Here is a 25,701-nt window from a genome sequence, read left to right as displayed (position 1 = left end):
TTTGAACCAATATTTGTGCATGGAATTCAGACTTTGCTTTTTCTTATTTCCATATGCTATGTGTTAAGCATATGTTAAGTCATATATTTAAAACCAAAAATATCAGAAAAAACTAACATAAAATATGTTTTCTTGATTATCAAAAGCTTCACTACTATCATAATTTAGAGGGAAAAATGACTCTGAAAATACATTTTTTATAAAAGTGATTTTTAGTAGTACAAAAGTGAATGAACACCTGGTTTTCCAATTGCAAGGTACACTGATGTCAGAAAAAAAAAACTGAGTCAAAATAGAAGTATTGTTTAAGGTTAGGGTTTACCATTATAAGATTATTTTGTGCCTTGAATCTGATCTTACTTCCAAAACTAGATGCACTGAACAATTACAACGTTATATATTTAGAATCTTCATTCTATTTTAGTTGAATGTAAAAAGATGCTACTGCAGTTTGTTCTCAGGGATGTATTTGGGCAAAAAGAATGCATGCATTCAATTGTTATCTCCTGTAATTTTTCTACCTGTGGTGGTAAGATACCAGAATACAGTAAGACAGCTCAGTACTATGGCATTTCTAATGCTCTGTATAACTCCAATCTAAAAATAAAGTGTTATATTTAAATTATAATGCTGCAAACTCTTTCCTAATATTGTATTCAATATTTTTGTACAAACATTCATTAGATATATTGTGTTCTGTTTTCTTTCCCTGCTTTATCTCTCCCTCATTTGGATATCAGTACCATATTTATTTCAGAACAAGTTTTAAAGAATCCCTTTTTTCCCTATTTTTGCAAATAATTTAATGTTGAAATTAAGTTTTGAGTGTTTCATAGGATGCACTTTTAACTCCATTTTTTTTCTTCTGAAGTGCCTTCGTAACCTACTTAATTTATTTTTCTGTGATTGATTTAAGTAGTCTATTTCTTCCTCTATTAATCTGTATATTTTATATTTTAGTATTTACCCATTTCATTTGTCTGTTTATTGGTACATGATTATATGAAATAATTTCTGATAATTTAATTTATTTCCTCCTTAATTTGCTATGAATTACATTTTCATTTTGGCAGTTAGGTTTTCCTTTTTCTTTTTCTTTTATCAATTTAGCTTTCTTTTGTTTTATCAACTCAGTTATCTCCACCCCCCAAAAAATGAAAATATCTCATATTTAATTTAACAATTCATCGGCTCTTTTGTTGTTTTCAGTTTTAATTCTCCTTTGATTTTCATTTTTTCATTTAGTTGGAATTTTTTAATTTATTGACTGTTTTGTTGTTGGTGCATGCCAGATTCCTTGATTAGTTCTTTTCTTCTCTCTTGACGAATATTTTTAGGTTATACATTTTCTCATAACAACTGTTTTGACTACATCACAAATATTTCTTTGATGAAATTATTTAATGCTTTTATATTTTGTTCTCCTACCCTCTAGTTCTTTAGGATTAAATTATTGAGTTTATACTTAAGTTTAAATAAAGGCCCTTTATTGATTTTAATTTTTATTACACAGTTGCTAGACAATGGATGTTTTAACTTTTTTGCACTTGTTCGTGAAGTTTTTCACGTCCTAATGCTGATCACTTCCTATAAAGTTGTCATGCACGGCTGAGAAACATATGAATTCCTTTTCCAATCCCATTCCATAATTACTAAAGCACTATCAAAACTAATATGTCTAAAATTCTCTTTAGGTCCTTTCTTGTTTTTGTTTTTGATACATTCATCTACCATGGGTGGGGAACCTGTGGCCCCGAGGTCACCTGCAGCTCTCTAGGTCCTCAAGTACATCCCTTTAACTTAATCCAAACTTCACAGAACAAATACACTTAATAAAAGGATGTGTTCTATAAAACTTGGACTCAGTCAAAAGGCTGCACATAAGGACATAAAAGGCCGTAAGTGACCTTGAGGCTGGAGGTTTACCACCCCTGATATTCTGAGCATTTAGGAACACTTTTAAATCCTCACCTATTATCATTTACTATCTATTTCTCCCTGTTATTCTATTAGTTATTCCTATTTGGATTCTATGCTATTCAGAATGTGTGTATGTATATATATGTGTGCATGTATGTGTATATATATATATATATGTATACACACACCATATATACATATATTTATGTTTATGTATATACATGTATATGGTATTTATATTATTTTATCATCTATGATTCTGTTAATAATATCTTCCTTATGTTAACCATGTTAATTTTTACTGTTGATATATCTGACGTCAGGATTGGCACTTCTGCTTTTTGATAATTTACTTGAGGCCTATTAAATTCTACTCCAATCTTCTTTTTAACTTCCCCAAAATCTTTGTTTCTAAATTTCTGTACGTAATGTATTGTTAGATTCTGCTTCCTAATCAGTTCTGCTACCCTCCTCATTCTCATGCGTAAGTTCATCACATTTGCAGTTATGATTGGTAATTGTATTTTTCCCTCCATCATATCCTCTTAGACTTCCTCCAAATCCCCCATGGAATTTAACATACGTCTGTATCGAATTGTTTTGTGTGTTCAACTCTTCCTTTGTCCATTTCAGATGAATGAGCTTTCTGAGATGCCCTCTACCTTGAGACACTCTTTGGTGCTTGTATACTTTCTTCTTGTATATCTCAACTATGATAAATGACAATTTTCTCCATCATCTTCCTTACTTTATCCATGGTATGTCCTCCTGTGTTACCTCCCCTTTCTTTCTTCTTTTAAAACTAATATTATCAGACTGAAAAACCCCTATGTCTTGTGTTTGTCTTTTTTTTTAACTGTTTCTTTAATCCTAGAAACCAGTGGGATTCTGAAGAAATACTTATCTCTTCTTGCTCCCACCTCTGAGCATTAGAATAGAAGCATTTCATTATCTTTAATCCTACAGTTACTAAAATGTATTTTCCTTTCTAGATTTCTCTTAGCTCCTGTGTTTACATTTCAAAGATTCTAACTAGTCTTTTCATCAGGAATACTTGAAAGTTCTCAAATCTGTTAAAGGTCTATTGTTCACCCATAGGCTTATATTCAGCTTTTTTCCCCTTTTCTTTGTGTCCCCAACACTTAGCATAGTGCCTGGCACTTAATAAATGTCTGTTGACTGATTAGTTGTAATCAGTTTGCCTTTTAGAATATTGTATTTCAAGATTTTGCTCCTTAGTAATAGCTACTGAATTGTGTGTTATCCTAAGTATAGTTCCTACATGCTTGAGTTCTTTCATTCTGGCTGCCCTGGGTGTTATTTCTTTGACCTGGCAGCTCTGGATTTTGGCTATGACATTCCTAAGAGTTTTCCTTTTGTAGTTTCTTTTAGGATATAACCAGTAGATTTCTCATATTTTCCCCTTGCTTTCTGATTCTGTTGGATCTGAGCAGGTATTCATGACTTTTTTTCTTTTTGGTAAGGTAGTTGGGGTTAAGTGACTTGCCCAGAGTCACACAGCTAGTAAGTGTTATGTGTCTGAGGCCAGATTTGAACTCAGGTCCTCCTGACTCCAGGACCAGTACTCTATCTACTGTGCCACCTAGCTTCCCCACCTTCATGACTTCTTGAAGTATGGTATCCAGATCTTTTATTTGGTTTATTATCCAGTGATAATTCTTAGATTACTTCTCCCTGACCTCTTTTCTGAGTTAATTGTTGTTTCTGTTTTTTTTCTATAGATTCTCCATATTTTCTTGTTGTTGTTCACTTGTTTCCATTGGTCTGACTCTTTGCGACCCCATTTGGGGTTTTCTTGGCAAAGATGCTGTAGTGGTTTGTCATTTCCTTCTGCAGCTCATTTTACAGATGAAGAAACTGAAGCAGACAGATTAGGTGACTTGTCCAAGGTCACACAGCTAGTAAGTGTCTGAGGACAAATTTGAACTCAGGTCTTGCTGACTCTAGGCTCAGCACTCTATCCATTGTGCCATCTAGCTGCCTATATTTATTTGCTACTATTATCATATTTTCTATTATTCCCTGAATTTTTTGACTTTGTTCTAATATTTATTATTTCATGAAATCATTGGTTTCTGATTGACTCCTTTAAAAAAAATTTTTTTTAGGCAATCTGCTACTTGGATAAGTTATAGCACCTTCTGTACTAAACTATTTACTCTCTTGCCATTTTTTTCATTCTTTTGGTTTTGTTTTACAATGTCTTGATTTCTCATAAAGTCATTAGTTTCCATTTACTCCATTATAATTTTTAAGGAAGTATTTTCTTCAGTGAGCTTTTGGACTTCCTTTTTCATTTGGCCAGTTCTGCTTTTTAAGGCATTCTTTTCCTCATTGGCTTTTTGGTTCTCTTTTGCCATTTGGGTTAGGCTATTTTTCAAGGTGTTATTATCTTCAGTATTTTTTTGGGTTTCCTTTAGCAAGCTGTTGATTTGTTTTTCATGATTTTCTTGCATCACTGTCATTTTGCTTCCCAGTTTTTCCTCTACTTCTCTTACTTGTTTATCAAAATCCTTTTTGAGCTCTGCCATGTCCTGGGACTGATTCATATTTTTCCTGGAGGCTTTGGATGTAGGAGTTTTGACTTTATTGTCTTCTTCTAGTTGTATGTTTTGATCTTCTTTGTCACCAAAGATTCTATGGTCTGATTTTCTTTTGCGCTGTTTGCTCATGATCACAGCCAATTATTTGACTTTTAAACTTTTTGTCAAGGTGGGGGTCTGCTTCCAGTGTGGAGAATGTACCGTCCCAAGCTTTGGAGGTTTTGTGCAGCTGTTTTCAGAGATATTTCTAGGGACCTGTAAATTTTCAGTTCTTCCAAGGTGATATGATCAAAGGCAAGGTGTTTACTCCTTTCCTGGCCTGTGCTCTGGCCTGTGCTATGATTGACCAGAAAAACTCTTTTCTGTCTTGGAACCATGAGGATGATTCTCTGTCCACTGCCACCACAAGTTCCACCAAGCCAATGCTCCTCCTCGCCCCAGGACCACCACCCAAGACTGACCCAGATCCAAGCACGGGCAAAGCAAGAGAATCCTGCCTCAGCACCAGCAAAGAGATCCCTACAATCCCCCTCTGATCAGCCACTTGATCCCCTCTCTTTCTGTGGGGCAGCAGTTGCCCCAGGGTTGCATCAGGACTGGGGCTGGACCAAGCTCCTCTCTCACCATGGTCAATAGACCTTTCCTACTGAACTTCTAAGTTGTCTTTGGCATTTGTGGGTTGAGAAGTCTGGAAACTACCCCAACTGCCTGTGGTTCAGTCTCCTGAGGCCTGCTCCAGGCTTGCTGATGGCTGGTCTTTGCCTGCGAGCCCATGGTGAACTTCCCTCCTCTCCCAGTCTGGCTCAAGAGACCTTTCCTGCCAACCTTCCAGGTTGTCTTGGGCTGGAAATTTGTTTCACTCTCTTTTTGTGGGTTCTGCTGCACTAGAATTTGTTTACAGCCATTTTTTACAGGTATTTGAAGGGATTTAGGGGAGAGCTCAAGCAAGTCATGGCTTTTACTCTGTCATCCTGGCTCCGCCCCTGCCATTTTTTTCTTCAGAGATCTTCTTCTTTTTTTTTTTTCTCTTCCTTAATTTCTTGCAGGTATATTTGAATTTCTTATGGTCAAACCCTACTTTTTGTCTAAGGGTCTACTTGTACTTGTGGAGTTACTCTTTTCTGGGCTTACTCCTTTGGCTTCACTAAATCCATAGTGTTTATTTTATTCGACATTTTTTACTGTTTATTCATATCTCTAGTTCAGTTTCTGTGGGACTTTGTACTTAGGGGAATACTCTTCCGTCCATACTAGTAGATGGATTGGTCAGGTCCTGCTTGATCCTTTCCCTTTTGTATTCTCTACATGTCTGCCTTTACTGTTCTTCATGTGAAAGCTAAGACTATGTCACACCTTCCTTAGGAATCCCTGAATACTGGCTCTAGCATCTGGGGGCTCAAGTCAAGTTTTAAGTTGGGCCACCTGGGTGCCAAGCAGGACTTGTCTCCTGCTTTTGCTCCAGCATATGCTCCCTGAGTGCTATGGCTGTTGTCTGTTTTGTCTTTGCTCAGAACACCTAGTTAGTCCTGCTCTGGATGGAGGAGCTTATAACAGTTTCTATTTGGTTTTCTTCATCATTGTACCTTTTGGTGATTTTTTAGAACTTTACTGGAATATTCATGAGTGGTCTTGGTTCCTGTATCAGGTTGTCATCTTAATTGGAAGTCTGATATAGGTATGATTTTTTTTTCACATCCTATAAAATTTCAAGTAACAAAGAAGTTAAATTGATTAGAAAGATAGTGAGATTTTATTAATGAGAACTTAATTATCACACTATACCATCTAGAATTCTGTAGTACCCAAGAAGAGAAAATGAAATGTCTTTCGTACTACTAGAAGGACAACTCAGGCTAGGTAAGATGGGCTCTTGTATCAAAAACCTGGGACCCTGGCACAGGCTGCATGTAGTTCCTTGCAGAGTGTTGAGAATGGCTATTATGGATGCAAGTGTATAAGTTCATATATTTGACCTTCAGAACCTTTTAATTATTAGGTGGATTAATTGCATGTCTAGGAATTTTTTAATTTTCCTTCAGTTATTCTAGGAGAGGAAAGTGATATATGACAGGTTCATTGGAGCAGCAAAGCTACCTTTGTTTCAGGAGAAAATAGTGTGCATTTCTATTCTTTATGTGTTCATGTTCAATCATTTCAATTGTGTCTGACTCTTTGTGACCCCATTTGGGGTTTACTTGGCAAAGATACTGGAATGGTTTGCCATTTGCCTCTCTAGCTCGTTTCTGCAGATGAGGAACTGAGGCAAACAGGGATAAGTAACTTGCCCAGGGTCACATAGATAGTAAGTATCTGGGAGCAGATTTGAACTCAGGAAGATGAGTCTTCCTGACTTGGGGTCCGGCACTCTATCCAGTATGCCACCTGCCTGCCTCTAGTCATTGTCATTTACTTTGAATTCATCATTCACTATAAAGAATCCTTATCACTGTGAATAATAATAGTAGCTAGCATTTATGTAGCACCTACTATGTGCCAGTCAATGTGCTAAATACTTTACAAATATTATCTCATTTGATCTTCACAGCAAACCTGGGAGGTAGGTGCTATTATTATCCACATTTTACTTTTGGGAAAGCTGAGACAGAGATTAAAGGTCTTGCCTTAAGTCACACAGCTATTAAGAATCAGAAGCTAGATTTGAACTCAAGTCTTCCTGACTCCAAACCCAGTATTCTATATCCATCACATCACCTAGCTGCCATCATGAAGGCTTGAGTTGATGGCAACTAAAGTTATAGCTAGATGACAGTGGTTTTCAGAGGGCTTTTACATGCAGTAGACATGCATATTTTTGTACACAAAATTACATCTGTGCCTCGGGTAATCTCATATTGATACAGAATGTATTTTCTACTTGTTGAAGTTCTATTCACTGTTGTGTGAATTTAGAAGAAATTCAGTTCAATTTAACAAAGAAAATTGAAGCACGACACTGTTGGAGCTTTTTGAATACAAAGATAGAAGAGCTGCAATCTCTCCTCTAAGTGGCATACAGTCTAATGAAGGAGAAAAGTACAATATCTTTTTTCGTTACAGAAAGCTAAGTCCTACATTTAGACAGATAAGCAATCTGGTCAGTTTCCCAAATCCTTTCAGTTCACAACAAAAGAAACAGAAAGTACTGAAGAAAAAGGAAATCTATTTTATGTTTTTATAAATTAGTAAAGTGAGAAATAATATAAAATATGAAAATGCTTACCCTAAAATAATATTATGATAATAACTTTGATACCTCTGACTCCTAAATGTTTACAAACTTGCTTCTCCTCTCAGCTCTCTGAAGAAGAGAATGCATTGTCCTCTTGAAAAAAACCAGTGTGCAAGATATAAGTGACTTGCGTTAGGTGACACCACTGATTAAAATAGTCTAGGATTCTGGCAAAGCTTTGTTCCCAAATATCCATTGCTTATACTGTATTAATGTTCTGGGATAGAGCGCTGGACCTATAGTCAGGAAAATCTGAGTTCAAATCGGGCCTCAGACACTAGTTGTGTGGATCTGGTTAAGTCACTTAACTTCTGTCTGTCTCAATTTCCTCAACTATAAAATTAGGATAATAATAGCACCTACCCCAGAGAGTTTTTGTGAAAATCAAATTAAAAGAAAAAAAAACATTTGTAATGCAGTTAGCACAGTGTCTGGCACATTTTTATTGTTGTTCAGTCATTCAGTCATGTCTGACTCTTCATGACCCCATGGACCCACAAAGACCTCCACTACCTCCTGACATCTATTTAAGCTCATGTCCATTGCTTCCATGACACTGTCCATCCATCTCACCCTCTGTTGTCCCATTTTCCTTTTGCCTTGAATCCTTCCCAACATCAGGGTCTTTTCCAGTGAGTCCTGTTTTCTCATTATGTGGCCAAAGTATTTAAGCTTCAGTATTTCACCTTCCAGTGAAGAGTCTGAATTAATTTCTTTAAGTATTGAATGATTTTATCTCCTTGTGTCCAAGGCACTCTGAAAAGTCTTCGCCAGTACCATAATTCGAAAGTGTCAATTACACAGTTCTCAGCTTTCCTCATAGCCCAACTCACAGCCTACATTGCTACTGGAAAGGCCATAGCTTTGATAGTATGGTCCTTTGTCAGCAAGGTGACATCCCTGCTTTTTGGTATGCTGTACAGACTCTCCACAGCTTTCCTTCCAAGAAGCAAGCATCTTTTAATTTCATGGCTGCAGTTGCCATCTGCAGTGATCTTTGAGCCCAAGAATAAAAAAATCTGACACTGCTTCCATTTCTTCTCCCTCTGTTTACAAGGAAGTGATAGGATCTGTTGCCAAGATTTTAGATTTGGGTTTTTTTTCGATGTTAAGCTTCAAGCCAGCTTCCACACTACTCTTTCACTCTCATTAAGAGGCTTCTTAATTCTTCACTTACTGTCATTAGAGTGGTATCTTCTGCATATCAGAAATTGTTGATATTTCTCACAGCAATCTTAATTTGGCTTTTTGATTCATCCACTGGCATTTTGCATGATGTACTCTCTATAATAAGTTAAATAAAATGATAATATACATAGCCTTGTCATACTCCTTTACCAATTTTAAACCAATCAGGTGTTCCATATTTGGTTCTAACTGTTGCTTCTTGACTCACATACAGATTTCTCAGAAGACAAGATGATCTGGTTCTCCCATCTCTTCAAGGACTTGCTACATTTTGTTGTGATCCACACAAAAGTTTTTAGTGTAGTCAATGAAGCAGAAGTAGATGTTTTTGTTTGTTTGTTTTTCTGGAACTCCCTTGCTTTCTCCATAATCCAGCAAATGTTGGTAATTTGGTCTCTAGTTCCTCTGCCTCTTTGAAATTGCTCTTCTGGTCATTCTTGGTTCACATATTGCTGAAGCCTAGCTTGCAGAATCTTAAAGTATAACGTTGCTGGCATGTGAAATGAGTGCAATTGTTTGCTAATTTGAACATTCCTTGGCATTGCCCTTCTTTAGGATTGTGACATAAACTGATCTTTTCCAATCCAGTGGCCACTGTTGAGTTTTCCAAATTTGCTGGCATATTGGGGTTTTAAATGACTCAGCTGGAATTCTATCACCTCTACCAGCCATGTTGTTAGCAATGCTTCTAAGGCCCAGTTGATTTCATTCTCCAGGATGTCTGGCTTGAGATCAGCACACATCATTGTAGTTATTGCTTTTGTTAAGAACCTTGTTGTATAATTCCTTCGCATATTCTTTCCACCTTGTTTTAATCTCTTCTACTTCTATTAAGTATGTACCATTTTTGTCTTTTATCATGATTATTTTTGGATGAAGCATTCCCTTGATATCTCTCATTGTTTTGAAGAGAACTCTTGTTATATTATTTTCTTCTATTTCTTCATATTGCTCATTTAAGAAAACCTTCTTATCTCTCTTTGCTATTCTGTGGAATTCTGCATTCAGTTGGGTATATCTTTGCTTTTTTCCTTTGCCTTTTACTCTACTTCTTTCCTCAGTTATTTGTAAAGCCTCATCAGACAGCCATTTTGCTGTCTTGATCTTCTTTTTCTTTAGAATGTTTTTCTTTGTTTTGTTTTCTGCTGCCTGCTGTACAATATTGTGAACCTATGTCCATAGTTCTTCAAGAACTCTAGTAGCTCTAATCCCTTAAATCTATTCATCATTTCCATTTCAGTCATAAGGGATGTTATTTAGGTCATGCCTATAAGGTCTAATGGTTTTCTCTACTTTCTTTAAGTCTGAGTTGTATAATAAGAAGCTCATCATCTAAGCCTAACCAACTGTATAGAGCTACTCCATTTTTGGTTGCATAGTATATAATCATTCTTATTTCAGTATTGACCATCTGGTGATGTCTGTGTTTAGAACTGTCTTTTGGGTTGTTGATAAAGATTGTTTGCTATGACCAGTGAGTTTTCTTGACAAAACTCTATTCATCTCTGTTCTGCTTCACTTTATAATCCAAGACCATACTTGCCCATCATTCCAATTATCTTTTGATTTCCTGCTTGAGCATTTCAATCCCCTATGATGAACGTAACATCTTTATTTATGTTATTTCCAGAAGATGTTTTAGGTCTTCATAGAGCTGATTAGCTTTGGCCTCGTTGGCATCAGTGGTGGAAGCGTAGACCTGTATTACTGTGGAGTTGAGTGGTGTTGGGTTTGAATAGATATCATTCAGCCATTTTTGAGATTATAACCAGTACTGCTTTTCTTACCCTTTGATTGATTATGAAGGCTATTTCATTTCTTCTAATGGGTTTTTACTCACAGTGGCATATGTATGATTACCTGAATTAAATTCACCCATTCCCATCCATTTAAGTTCACTGACATCTAAGAAATTGAATCTTTCCCTCTCGTATTTGACCACATCCAGCTTACCTTGGTTCACAAATGTTACATTTCAGAGTCCTATGCAATACTGATCTTGAAAGCATCAAACTTTTCTTTCCTCACCAGACACATCTGCAGCTGTGTTTCTTTCAGCTTTGGCCCAGCCACGTCATCAGTACTGGAGCTACTTGTAGTTGTCCTGTGCTCTTCCCCACTAGCATATTGGACACCTTCTGACTTGAGGGGCTCATCTTCCTGTGTCACATCTTTTATCATTTTAATCCTGGCCATGAGTTTTCCTTGGCAAAGATACTGGAGTGTTTTGCCAATTCCTTCTCCACTGCATCACCTTCTGTCAGAACTCTCTGATAAGAGCTGTCCATCTTGGGTAACTCTGCATGGCATAGCTCATAGTTTCATTGACCTATACAAGCCCCTCTGCCACAATAAGGCACTGATCCAGGAGGACGCTGACACATAGTAAGGGATATATAAATGCTAGCTATCATCATCATTATTGCTATAAATGCATATTTTGGGGGGAGGGGGGGTGAACCAAAACAATTTAAGAGGGGGAAATAGGAAAGGAATAGCCCACTGTGAAAAGCATTACGAGGATTCTGGTCTTCTCCCCGGGTTTCTATGGTTATCAGCATTACCTGTTCCCAGTCATAGTGAGTAGATTTTATTTGGAGAGGGAACAAAACTGTCTCTCCATACATAAATATGCTCCTGTGTTTCCTAGCTGGTTATTCCTTTGCAAATAAAAAAATGCTTTTGGTTTTCTGGCCAGTGGATCCCTGGATTTTTGAGGCAAGACCATAATGAAAAATATACCATAACTGTTTCTTCATTTGTTCATCTGTAAAAAGGAAGTGGTGAGGACTTACGTGAGTTGGCATCCAAAAGAAAGTATAAGAAATTTTAACCTTTTCATTTAGACTTTTCATTTTAGCACAAATGAATTCAGCTGAAGTTTTTGATATGTATCCTATTTCCTTCTTCATGTTATCTTTGCTCCAGCTTTTTAAACAACATATTTGATTGAACTAAGGATTCCCTTTCTTTCATCATCTTGCTATACCTACAAGCCCAGAGAATTGGAATCCCCATGAAAAAACTGTTGAATCAAGGTTAGGTCTTTGAGTACTGTCTGATACTTGGGCAATACATAAACGTCACCCTATCCAAGGCTCTGAACTTTTCCTCAGTTAAATAGTCACTACGTGACCACAGGTGCTATGGCTGTCTAATGAGATCACACTATAATGACAGGCCGCAACTGTCAGGTGTGGAGCTGAATAACTACACGGTACTTGATCTCCTATGTGTAATAAGACATTTGCAGAGCAGAAATCGCATAACGTAATCTGCGCGAAATTACCTAAATTTTCATGGAAGAGAGTAATATAGCAATTTGTGTCTCTGAGTGATAATATCAGGGAAAAAATTGCGTTTTTCTTTGTTTAATTTTATTTTTGGCTTGAAGAACAGCCTCGACCTCAATATCTCTGCACGCATGACTCCAGTATCTCCATTCTCTTATCAGTTGTGCTCTTCTTGTTGGCTGTGGGAAATCTTCCCTGGAGCAGTCTGTTAATCTTTCCTGCCCTCCTTTAAAAGTTGATTTTGAGTTCCTGTAATTCTTGATTCATTTTCACATACATGTGCATTTGGAACGTGTGGGTGTATCGAACTTTAAACTTTGCACGCTATTTACTCTTGCTGGGGTTTAGTAACCTCTTTAAGAAGTGAAGATATAAATAAATCAGCTATCTGTATTTTAAAAACGCTAAACTAAAATGCAGTGGTATGCCTCAGCTTGTCAATGGATATTTATGAGTTGAGCATAATATTATAACTGTTATAGCAGTGAAATATACCCTGTGCAGAAAGCTAGTAAAGGAGCATGAGAATGTTAATGCCAGCAGAATTTTAATGCTCCTGGAAACCAGGAAATCTGACACTTGCTTTGGTTAATGCTGCCTGTTTCCAAACATAGTAGCAAGGTTGCATCCCAGATTCTATACCTACAACAGATAACAACAGCGGCAACAGTAAACAACAACAATAACTATAGCATTTATGTAGCCTCTACTACATACCAGGCACTGTGCTAGGCATTTTGCAAATATGGTCTCATTCGACTCTCACAACAACTCTGGGACGTAGATGCTATTATTATACCATCTTACAGTTGAAAACACCGAGGCAGACAGAGGTTAAGTGACATGCCCAGGATCATACAGCTAGAAGTAGATGGCTGGATTTGAACTCAGATCTTCTCCTCTCCAGCCCTGTCTGTCATCTGTCAGCATGTACTCTTTGTTACCTCTTTGTTTAGTTAACTGAAAAGCTACCCAGGGGGAAATGTATCTTTTTATCCTTTAACTAAATATCTACTTCTGTTTCCCTCTTGTGAGGCCACAAAGAACCTCATCTCTTACTCCCTTTTAAAGAATTCATTTTTGTCTCTTTCATGAATCTGAAAGTCTTTTGAGCGCTGGCTGTGTTATGCCTGGTAGGCTCTGGAGCTGACCCAGCTCAGTGATAATTGTGACTAAGATTCTGTCTGTGACACTACCTTTCTCAAATCTATACCATCTTAACCCAATAGGAAGATGTTGCCATAGTAAGCTTTTCTGAAAAGCTGTTACAAGGACCTTCTTGTTGGAGAATTCAAGGCCAGGGGAATGGCAACAGGTTGTCATTGTTCAGAGAATCCCATTTTCCTTACATAACAGAAGCGTGCATGGCAAAGCAAACAAACGAACAAACAAATGAATAAATAAATAAATGAAATAAAGCCAGCTGTTTTGGCCAGTTTTGTTTGCCATTAAACCCAGTGAGTTGGTATTCAGGGAAGAACTTGTAGATTTAATTGAAGAGTAGTGTCATTCAGGCATGCATGAATGCAGGCTTTCTCTTCACTATTAAAATAGTGACGATAGTAGCACCTACCTCCCAAAGTTGTTGTGAGGGTAAAATGACATAACATCTATAAAACTCTTTGCAAACCTGCAAGTTTTATATAAATTCTGCCTATTATTGTCTCATTTTGTCATCATAAGAACCCTGTGAGGAAGGTGCTATTATATATGCGTATATGTATACATATACGCATATATATGTATTGATATATATGTATGTATATCACCATTTTATAGATAAGGAAACAGTTAAGAGAATTAAAGTGACTTGTCAGGAGTCAGACAGCTAGGAAGGGCCTTATCTAGTATTCAAAAGGAAGATGCCCTAACTCCAAGTTCAACATTCTATCCACAGAACCATGTCAGCAGCTGAGGAAATAAAAATTATATGGCTAGAAGCCAGGATTTGAACTCATGTTTTGTTTTGTTTTGTTTACTCCTAAGTCAGTGCTCAAGAGTTTGCATCTGACATGATAGTGATTTTATGCATTCCTAAGCTGGAAAGTGACAAGATTTAAAAAATAAAAAAGTGCTTAAGGAAGATTATTCAAAGAGCTGTGTGGAGGATGATATAACCACAGACAAAAGTCAAACACAAACGACTCACAATGATGTATGCACAAGGTAATGATCATTTAGATTGAGATGATGTATATGAACATGGAAAAGAATGAAGAGAAATTTGGCACCATTGAGTTGTACACATTTTGTGAGCAAAATTTTGAATGCAGCTGTTGGCAAGATAACCAGTCTTTCATTTACAGTAAACATATATAGATACAGAACTAGAGGGAGAATGGAGGTACAGTGGTAACCTAGGTATGGAGAATAGCTGATACCATGATGACCTGGGCAATAAGAAATAGAAGAGTTTGGGCTTGAGACTTGTGAATACTGTTTTAAGAGCAGCCATAGAAAGAAAAGGAAAATGACAAGAACACCATTACATAGAAACCAAAGAAGGAAAGGAATTTACAGAAACAGTGGTCAAAATATCAATCAATCCAATTGAGTAAATTTTAAAGAGAGGGAGAGGAAGAACTGAATAAAGAATATTAGTTTTGGCCAATTATCAATCACAAGTGGCCTTGAAGTAGTTATGATGGAGAGATAGTGGCTAAAGCCCAAGTAATAGAGATTTTAAGATGGTTGTTAGAAATTGAAGAGAGGATTTTTAGCCTGTGCACTCAAGTGTACTTTGAAGGGTGTAAAAGAGATTAGTTGAGTGAGAAGTTTTCCAATAAAGGTGAGACCAGGAACCATTTGAAAGTGAAAGGGAAAGGGGCAGCTAGGTGGCGCAGTGGATAGAGCACTGGCCCTGGATTCAGGAAGACCTGAGTTCAAATGTGGCCTCAGACACATAATACTTACTAGCTATGTAACCCTGGGCAAGTCACTTAACCCCATTGCCTAGTCAAAAAAAAAAAAACAACAGAAAGTGAAAGGGAAGGAGATAGTGAAAGCAAAGAGGTTAAAGATTTTATTTACCCATCTTTTGATTAGTGAGGAACCCAGCAGATTTACATATAAAGGCACAAAGAAAAGGGAAAATCTCTCCTTTTTGGAAACCACAATTAAGAGAGAAAATACAATGATAAAAATACAGTGATAACAAGGTAAGTTTGAGATCCATTAGCCTGAATTGAGTATAGAGGAAAAGTAGTTTTTAAAGACAATGGTGCTTATCATGCACCAGTCTCATGCAATTGTACTAAAAATATCCCAGAATACAAGGAACTGAATCTAAGAGATTTATAAAGAATGAGATCTGGTAGGGTGAACTATATTTCTTATTCTGAAAGATAGTTCTTTGTTCTTCTGTGACTCCCTGAAAGTTGTAAGTTATCAACAAAATTGTTCTTTGCTTAAGCATTTGCAAAAATGATAACCGCTTCCAAACTTATCAGCTAGTTCAGCTTTCTTTCTTCATAGAGTTATCCCTATTAATCATTAATTAGACATTTCATTTGTCATTAGAGAATGCAATCTCTTTTTCTGAAGATGATTTTGACACGTTATGAAGTTATTACATCTGTACTTATAAAGGCATTTCCTGTTGATGTGTGAGCTCTCAGCATGACATGCTTACATCAAAGAAGCTCCTGTACTCAATGAACAAAGCAGAATTGCAGTATCTCAGAAGAAACATGAGATTGCAAATTTAGAAACATCTCTACTCTGATTGTTCATATGGACAATTTGTGCTCAGTCTGTGCTAGGGCTTTCTCAGTTTGTATCGATTTGGTTAGCCACAGTTGCACACCCTTTTCTTGATCCCAACATAGTGATGTCATATTGATCCTCTTTGAGCATGAAGGACAACAACCCACCAACCATAATTTCCAGAATTGCGCACACAAAAAAGATGATTTCTGAGTCATAACCAGTTTGAGTTAAAGAAGAAGGAATTCTGCACTCAGAGGCCATAGATCAAAACGTTCAGTCCTTTGACTACCTCTTCTGTGAAATGTGGACAATAAATACCTGTCTAAAGATGAGAGACTGAACAAGGTGAACTATTGGAATTCTATGATTTTTACCACTTTTTTTCTCATTCTTTTTTTTTAAATTAAAAATGAAGCATATGAATTCTAAGTAGAGATAAATTCTAGTTCAACTCCATAATTTGCAGATGAGGAAACTATGATAGTAGAGATTAAGTGACACAAAGGAAGGAATTTGAACCCAGGTCCCCTGAATACAGATCTGTTACGTTTTCTACTATACCAACATATTCTTCCCTTAGAGACAGCTAGGTATATTCAGCAGAAAGAGTACTGGGTCTAGAGTCAAGGAAACTTGAGTTCAAATTTAGCTTCAGACACTTACTAGCTGTGTGACCCTAGGAAATTGACTTAATCTCTACTCAACTTGCTTTCCTCAACTCTGAAACAGGAATAGTAATAGCACTTACTTCCCAGGGTTATTGTGAGGATTAAATGACATAATGTTTGTTTGTTTAAATAAATGTTCTTAGCACAGGGTCTGACAAATAGTAGGTACTTAATAATTGCTTGTTTCCTTCTTTCCTCCTACTTAAAGCTATTTTTACTTGTCTTGGGACAGAAATCAAATTAATAAGTACATTAACTTTAAGGTGATGATTCTACACTGAACTGTCCTCTACCTAATTGTAGAGAGACTTATCAATAGAAGCAGTTTACCTAGGTAGTTCATATTTTATCTCCAGTTACAGATGAGCCCTCTTCAGATCTTGGATTCTGAATAACAACCACCAAAACCAGCAAATTATTTAAGTGCTTTCTACATCTAAGACAGCACATTAGCGGCTTCTGATGGACTTAAAAACAGTTTGATGTCATAAGGAAGCAATATGTTCTGTAATCTCAAGTACTGTTAGTTTTCTTAGTAAGAATTCTAAATTAATGAAACCTTATTAATTAGGTATTATTGTACTATAAAAACCACCCCTACTTTCTTTAAAAAAAACTCTTTATATATCTCTGTAGTTAGATCTTTTGCTTTAAACATTTGAAAAGTTTTCTTCGCAAACTTCAGAATTTCCACAAAAATCGATAAATAGATCAGACTTGCTTTTGAATTCACTTTATTTAAGTAATGCTCATTTCCCAGAAGAAAATCAAGAAATATAATCACAACTCCTTTCCAGTTTATGTAGTCCTAAGCCACTGATGCAGTTCAGTTCTATACAGACTACATGTTTGTGTTGTTAAGCTTGGTGACTCACTGAATTACATGGCACAAGATATCTGATTTTAGATTGATTGTATTGATTAAGAAGCTGTGGGTTTTGGATAAAGCAACCTAACTGCCAGTTATGAGAGGGATATACTGGTGTTCTTGGATTCTTCATTAGGGAATCCTTTTATATCATAAATAATTAAAGAAAAAAAGTAAACCAAGGCTAACTGATGGTGATGAGGCAGCTGGTGGCTCAGTGGATAGAGTGCTGGGCTGAGAGTCAGCCAGACCTGAGTTCAAATGTGACCTCAGACACTTACTAGCTGTATGACCCTGGGCAAATCACTTAACCTCTATTTGCCTTAATCTACTGAAGAAGGAAATAGCCAACCACATTAGTATCTTACCCAAGAAAACCCCACGGATGGTATGGTCCATGGGGTCACAAAGAGTCAGACATGACTGAAAAACAACAACAAAGAAGATACGATGTTTTCTCATAGCTTTTGGTTTTTTATTTCATGAATAAGGTTTGGACCTGTGACATCTCTGGTGTCGGGAATCATCATGTAAGGGAACTCCCTATATCTACACACATCAGTACCTTCTCTACAACTTAGTCTACAGGCTTAAAGATGACCTACATCCCTGAGAAGTTAATTAACCTGCCTAGTGTCATGAAGTCAGGAAGTGACAGAGGTTAGGACTTGAACCAAGTCTTCTTGGCTTTGAAGTAAGCTCTCCATCTATACTGCATACAACTTCTCTGGCTGGTTTTCATGATTAATATTCTTCTTAATATTAATGAATTAACTCAATTGATATTCTTTTTAGGTATATATTGGGTGAGGATCCAAATGAAAAGTTATCATACCAGCCACATAGCATTTCATTTATTTTAATTTTATAGCCTTTGTCATTCCCTTTTTAATATTCTGTAGAAATGATTTAAGATGTTAGAAATTACGTTTGTTTTGTATTTGTAATATAACAATGTTAGGGCATGGTTCTTTTTATCAAGTCTTATTTTGTGGACACTTTATAGACCATGAGGGATTTTTATCCAGAATCACTCTAGGCTGAGTGGGAACTGTTTATAAGGCTCCCAGGAGCCAAGCCATTAGGTCTTCATTCACAGTATGCTTGTGAGATGTGGTTTTGTGTCTTGGGCTGCTTAGATACTTTAATAGATCTGCTACTTCATTGTTGGAAGTACTCCTTCCAACCATGTGGATTGCAAACTCTGCCTCCCTTCTTGTCCAACACAATTCTTATTAAGATCCTTCTATAAATCCTCCCTAAGGATCTACTGTATACACTGGACACCTGGGCCTTGCATTTTGTTGTTATTTATTTGATTTTTATTTAATTCTTCTGGATGTTCCTGTAGCACTTGAGTTTTCTGTTATACTTCACTCTTAACTATATTTTCGCCTTCTTTTCTAGATGCTCTGTGTGTGTGCACACATGCGTGCAATGCAATGTGTTGCCTGCAATGCATTATTTATGATATGTCATAGACTAATTATAAATATCATTCACCTTGCCATTATCCTTTGGGTGATACATTATTTTGGTTCTCAATTATGGAATGATATTCAATGACTTGGAATCATCTGCTATCACCAGAAGCATGTCAATATTAAAAAGTTGGACATCTGAACAGATTTTCAAGTTAAATTGAGTCCCATGGCTTCCTATTCAATCCGAGTCCATTCTTATCTCCAGCAAGATTTTAGGGACTAATGTTCTCACCCAAAAGGTTTTCTATCTGACTGTGGGCTATCATCTAGACAATATCAAATTTTTTCAATCCACTTTGCTTTCTACTGTGTTTTCCAGTACCATGTCTTTGGATAGACTATACCACAAAAGACAGAAAATTAGAAATTGAATGGTTACTTACCCTGGACAATTCAGATCCCTAGCTGTTGTCGTTTTTCTGATCTTAAATAACCAACTTGGCTGTCTATGGTAGTCGTCAGATTAACCTTGTTAATTCTCAATTCTAGTGTTCATTTTATACAGTGAAGATGCAGACTATATGTCTTTCATTATATTTTACTTCATAAAAGTAGTATTGTCAAAAAAATTACAATTCTCACCCTCCCTAGGATTCTAATTTCCATCATAACACATTTAAGTATAATTTTCCAAGGTGCTGCTAGGGAAAAAGAATTGGTTAACTGATTTATATTATCTTAAATCCACAAGAAGAAATGAGCCAGAAAAATAAATGCTTTATAATTTTAGGATGAAATAAAGCATGTTAAAGTAAATTTTAACATGATACACTTAATAGATTTCATGATTTTAAAAACTTTAAAAAAAACTTTTTCAAACATTTCCAACAAACAAAAAACTAAAATGTTAAATGTTATAAAACTGTGCTTAACTATATTTAATAAGTTTTAATGTAATGGAGGATGAACTTTATTACTGCTTTTCTCTTAAGAAATCTTATTTTCTGTTTAATTTAGAAAAAAAATACACGAAAAATACACTTAGAAAAAAAAACTGAATAGATGTTGAGAATTATAGATGAAAAAAGACCAAATACTTCCCTAAATCTGGAAATTGTTATTTGATTAGTAAAATTCACGTAGAATAATTTCACTCTCTCTGATTTCCAAATTTATTAGTATCACACAGATAGATCAGAAACTATGTTCCTCCCATTAAAATTTTTTCATTTATTTTTTTTTAAGGTTCTTTCTTACTCGGTGGACTTTTTATAAATATACACTAGAGTAGCGGTGTCAAACTCAAATGAAAAAGGGATCTCTGGGGTCTCTGTGTTGGATGACCACAAATTGACATTATGTTCTGTTGTATTTTTATTGATTTTTAAGCATCTAAATCATTTAATTAATTATTGCATTTTTACTGATTTCTGTTAAGCATTTATAATTCATTAATTGATTTTGTGCAATCTCTACCAGGCCTACTGGAGGCAGCTTGTGGTAATAGGGGATAGATCTCTGGACCTAGAGCTGAGTGCCTCAAGTTCAAATCCAACCTCTGACACTTAGTAGCTGTGTGACACTGGGCAGGTCACTTAATCTCTGCCTCAGTTTCTTCAACTGTAAAATAAAGAGAACAAAGTGCCTCACAGGCTTGTGGCAAGGATCAAATGAGATATTTGTTTTAAGAAATGCCTGGTACAGGGAGTAGGTGCTACATAAAATAAAATTATTCTTGTCCCTTTCCTACTTCAGAAAGATCAGAGACAGAGAAGGGCCTATATGTGCATTCACTTTATTTTTTTACAGGTAGATGGTTACACCACATTATTTTTTCATTATTGAGACACTGAGGAGACTTGGGAGTGTCTGAGGATTTGATGGAGTTAGCATCATATTATCTGTGAATAGAGACAGCCTAGCATGAAGGATAGAGTTGCCCATAAGGTCAGGCAGAACCAATGGGTTCAAATCCCACCTTTGACACATGTGGGCTTTGTGACCCTGGACAAGTCACTTAAACTCTCAACGCCCTAGGCAGGCCCCAAAGACTGTAAGTTATGGAGAAGGTGCTTACCTACGTTGGTACAGGGTGTTCTCTCATACAGGAGTCCTCAATATCACATCCATTCCCTATCCGTATCTGTCATCTAAAGCAGAAAAGAGACAACTGTGAACACTCTTAAATGATTCACATGCAAGCAAATATGCCTACTCTGAACTAAACGGCAAGAAATCAGCTTCAGTAGCTTAAGGCTTTCTTGCTGCTAAATCAGAGCCTGCCTTACCAGAGGCGCTCCTGGCCTTCAGCGTGCTTGAATGACTTGGACAGCACCTGTATTGTACAGTGCAACAACTGGAAAAACAAAAGGAGAGGAAACTGTCACTAATCAGAAACACAGGGACAAAACTTTATTGCAAACGTGGAGTATATGGAGAGTGCCTTTGGCAAAGTGTTATTGTGCACCAAATGAAAGAAAACCCATCAGCAGCAGTGGAATGTTTCCCTTCCTTCTTCCTATCCCACTCTAACCACGTAAACATTAAGAGAGGCTTAAATTTTGTGTTCGTGCTGCTTTACATGTTTCACAGGCAATGCATTATATGAACGAATTTTTTAAAATTTCAGTTTGTTGTACGTTGTACCTTTGGATAACCTTATCACGGGGATGGTAATGCTACATCGTAGACACGAAGGCAACAGGTTTCTTTTTCCTGTCATTTTTGCTCAACTGTACTAATGAAACTGACTGAAGTGAACTTTTTTTGATGCAAGGAAAATGAAAATTATTCCATAGGAAGGATCTTCTTGATATTTCATATTCTTAGAAAAATACAAAACTCGGTAAACAGCTCATTACATGTTGCAAAAAAAACCCAGGAAGATGTGGTGTGTGTGTGTGTGTGTGTGCACATGTGTGCATGCATGATGTGTGAGTGTATCTTTACCATGCTACAAAGCAATAAAACTTTTTTGCTTTTTTTCTTCCTCAGGGCCGATGCATAAACTTTTCCCGTGTTCAATCTCAGTAAAAAAAAGAAGACAGGAAAAACAGAAGGTACGAAGATGGAGCACTGTCTCTCTACCAGTTTCCAAACAAATGAAGACCATGAAGCAATTTTTTTTTCATTGCTTGGAAAAGCAGCTTAATGCCTCTCAGCCTAGATTGTTCTTTTGTGATTTTTCATCTTTTCAGATTTCACAAGCCAGCCTTGCTTACACCAAGCTGTTTCAGTCACTTCTTCTACCGTCTAGGTAGGAGTCTATTACAACATAGTGGTTACCCATGATGCATGGCAGTGGAAATGAAGAGGAACATTAATTTGCAACCAGCATTTTGACAGAAAATCCTGTATTTAGATGTAAAGAGAAGGAAAACAACAACAGAGGAAACAATATAACATGAAGATGATATCTAGATTGAGACCACAAAAGAATTGGCCATGGTGTATCATTAATAGAGAAGTAAGTCTTCTCCGATGGAAACATGGCACTTGTAATTAATATAGAGAGATTGTTAGCCATCAGCAGAAGGTATGGAAGAGTCCCACCAGGCTAAGCAAATTGAAAAGTTCATTCATTGCCTTATAGCGATGTCATATCATAAAATCCTTGTGAGTCCCCTATCACAATGTGCCTTACGGGAAGTTTCTGACTGGAAAATCTCGTCATTTTAACACTGAGAAGTGCACATGCGTGGCAAAATGTAGACAGTGTGCCTTAAGGTATTGGCAGCAAGGAAGAATTTGCCCTTTAGTTTTTGAAGACACCTTTCTTTCATTATGCACCCGGGACAAGAAGAAAATTAATAGAGCGTTATCCTCTAGGAAGATAGCCCTGTAACCAAAGATATTGAGCAGATTTTGAGAGACTGGTGCTTCAACTCCTTGACACTGTGGCCGGGAGATATTTTTTCCCCTTTTTCTATTTTTAGATTTTAATAATTCTTGTAACATTGTCCTCTATAACATACCTGGCTGTTCCAGGCTTATACATTAGGGGAGGTTTTTCCTTCAAATTTCAAAGAAGGGGTTGCCTTAAAGCTAATATCTCAGGGTCCCCCCTTCAAATCTCCAGGGCTCCTCAGCGTCACAAGCCAGCAATTCTCTTTGCATGAGAATTTCAAAGTTTAATTAATATAATTAAAGGCAACAGCAAGCAGCAGCCTGTGAAGATTTTGCTCATCTTTTTTATGCCTTTTGACATTGAATGACCTATTACTATATGCGCATTACTTGGATTTTGAGGGGCACTCTACATTGGTTCTGATTCAGCAGTCGAAAAAGACCTCCTCTCTTCAACTTATAAACAAAATTCTCAAGACCGTTAGCTATCACAATTCATTGACAATGTATGTATTATAATTTTTTTTAGAAAAACCATCGTCGTGTCACGTTGACGATGCCAAATTATGTTAGTGTGAGCAGAAACACTGTGGGGGAGGAAGAAGGGAGCAGCTGAAGAAAAAGACTCAAATGATCCAGTCACTTTTGATACTGTACTTCAGATGCAAAATGGATATTCGAGTCGAAACCTGACAAAGCGCGCCTGCTTTGATGTGAACTGGTATAGACAATGACCAGTGGCTGGGTCAGTGGGATGTCTCTCTGTGAGCAGAGAAGCTTATCAAATGACACTAAAAATAAGTTCAACAACCATCACATGGTGAGGGGGGAGGGCGCAGGCGAACACTTCCCGATGGGTGGGCACACTGCATGCGCGCGACATGGGAAGAGCGATATGGAGCATCCTGTTCTCATCACCCCTTTGTGCTCATCATGAAAATTTCAAGGGATATGAATGATTCCGTTGGTTGCTCTCCAAAATGGTGGCACTGCTCAAAGATGCCATATCTATATATCTATATGCCTATATATGGAGATATAGATACCCATTGCCTTTGCTTAGAATTTTTTGCTTGAGTTTATTTCTGTCACTGGCTGAAGCCAAGCCATGTGTGCAAGTATTTCATAAATAAAAGTCTTACCTAAGCTTATCTGACAACTTTCTTTTGGTCCAGTGAAGGAATGTGCCTTGTTTCAGTGAATTTAAAGTTGTATTTTGTATCTGAACGTAGTAGTGCTCTCCATGTGTGCAGGGCTGACCAGAAAGGGGACCATGTGAGCTGTCCATCCCTGCATAGTTATCGGCTTGTGATTTGGAGTTGTAACTGTGGTTTGAGGGTCTACCACTGTTGTCAGCTCTGCCTCTTCAGCTTACCTTTGGTTGGAATGAGCCCCTTCTTACTAGATTTATTCACCAGTATGATGTCTTTTGAACTTCAAGAAGGAATGGTAGTGATGATAATGCAAGAGGTTGATGATTCTTTGATGTTGGCTTTAAGTTTGTCAAATAATGATCTGTTTATAAAATACTGGGTAAACAATGTAAATAGCCCCCATCCCTATGACAAGTGGCTTTTCATAAATTGTCATGCCAAAGGATTTTGAGCTTGATAGCACTTCCTGGAGAACTATTTGAAGGGAAGAGGCAATAGTCTAGTAGTCCTAGATTAAAAAAGAGAATTCATAAGGGCTTGAATAAAACTCTGCTTAGTGATATACCAGATGTTAGAATTTCTCAGGTTAAGTTTAAAACAAAAATCATACTTTTTTTTTGAAACAGTATTTTTCCACAAAGAGCACACACCAAAGTAGAGCAGACTAAAAATTTCTACAGTATCAGAGGCTTAGGATAACAAGGTCAATTCATATGAATGTTAGAAACAAACATAGCATTACTTGGGATATAATGCATTTTAAGAAGACTTTAATGGAATATGTTTAAGAGGCACTGTCCTAATTAGATGACTAGACTTTTTCAAACTTTTAGTCACCTCCAACACGTACAAGTCGCCAAAAGCTGACAATCATCAGGGAGAAAAATATTACTTTTAGCATATACATCATGCATGCAGTTTTTTCCCCTCTTACAGGATATATTTGTAAAGATGTTCACAATTACAATATAACTATGTCTTAAACATTCAATAAAATTCTGTATTTATTTGATGCATGAAGAAGAAGAAAATCTGCTTTATTTACTGGACATGATGTCAGTCCAATGCTATTTTCTCAACATATACCAATAAACCCATATCCATTATCCCAATTGTGTTGCATAAGGTGGTAAAAACAATTAAGTGGGAAATGACTCTTAACTTATGTGTCTACTCTGCCTAGATAGAAAGTTTTGAAGGCATCTATATATATTTCATAACAGTGTCTGTTCTTTATGGATTTAATCCATAAATATTTATCTATCTGAAAACTTTGATACTTGGAATGTTTTCCTTGAAGCATTTGGTGCTCAGAGGGAGGAAAAAAAAACATTTGGTGCTAAGCATTGCACACTGATTCCTTTCCCCAAGTTTATTCTATTTTAAAAAGTTATATTTTCTTTCCAATGAGATGCAGAATAAAATTTGAGGACTTCCATTAAGCAGGGAACAGCATCTGTCATCCATGGAGAGTTCCTGTTTTGGCAAAATAGACAATATGAGTTTTACAGTCTTTCCAATTAAAAATGGTAGAAAATTAAATGATTTGCTTTGATTACCCACTGTACCCTTTATTCATACATAATTTTAAACCATAAATTATTTAATAAAGTTTTTTTCTATAATAAATGTCTAGTTGTTAAGGTGTATCTACATGAATTTAAGTGTTCTGCTATCCTATGTATCAACCAACTTTCTCACTGCTCACCGGAGATAATAATATGTTTTGCATAATACTGAATAAAAAGCGATTTCAGGTTATCACTGGATGGGCAAGCAGCATTTTAGGTTCAGAATTATAATTTTAAGTATGAGAATAGAAAATACAGAGATGGTGCA

General features: G+C 36.5%; 1 protein-coding gene across 3 annotated transcripts in view; it reads left to right on the top strand.

Annotated features, from left to right (window-relative positions):
- ANTXR2 (ANTXR cell adhesion molecule 2) overlaps positions 1 to 23,859 on the top strand; it is a 210,571-nt gene extending 186,712 nt beyond the window's left edge. For 2 of the 3 annotated variants that reach the window (XM_078148587.1, XM_020988362.2), the window contains exon 17: positions 21,857 to 23,859. In XM_078148587.1, the coding sequence (XP_078004713.1) occupies positions 21,857 to 21,895 (39 nt within the window). In that variant the 3' untranslated portion in view covers positions 21,896 to 23,859. The remainder of the gene's footprint in view (positions 1 to 21,856) is intronic. The other variant, XM_078148586.1, reaches the window with a different exon arrangement.
- The last annotated feature ends 1,842 nt before the right edge of the window (positions 23,860 to 25,701 follow it).

Source organism: Phascolarctos cinereus, unplaced genomic scaffold (assembly GCF_003287225.1).
Source record: "Phascolarctos cinereus isolate Bilbo 61053 unplaced genomic scaffold, phaCin_HiC Scaffold_9;HRSCAF=440, whole genome shotgun sequence".
NCBI classification, from domain to species: domain Eukaryota; kingdom Metazoa; phylum Chordata; class Mammalia; order Diprotodontia; family Phascolarctidae; genus Phascolarctos; species Phascolarctos cinereus.
This window is presented reverse-complemented; position numbering and strand designations above follow the sequence as displayed.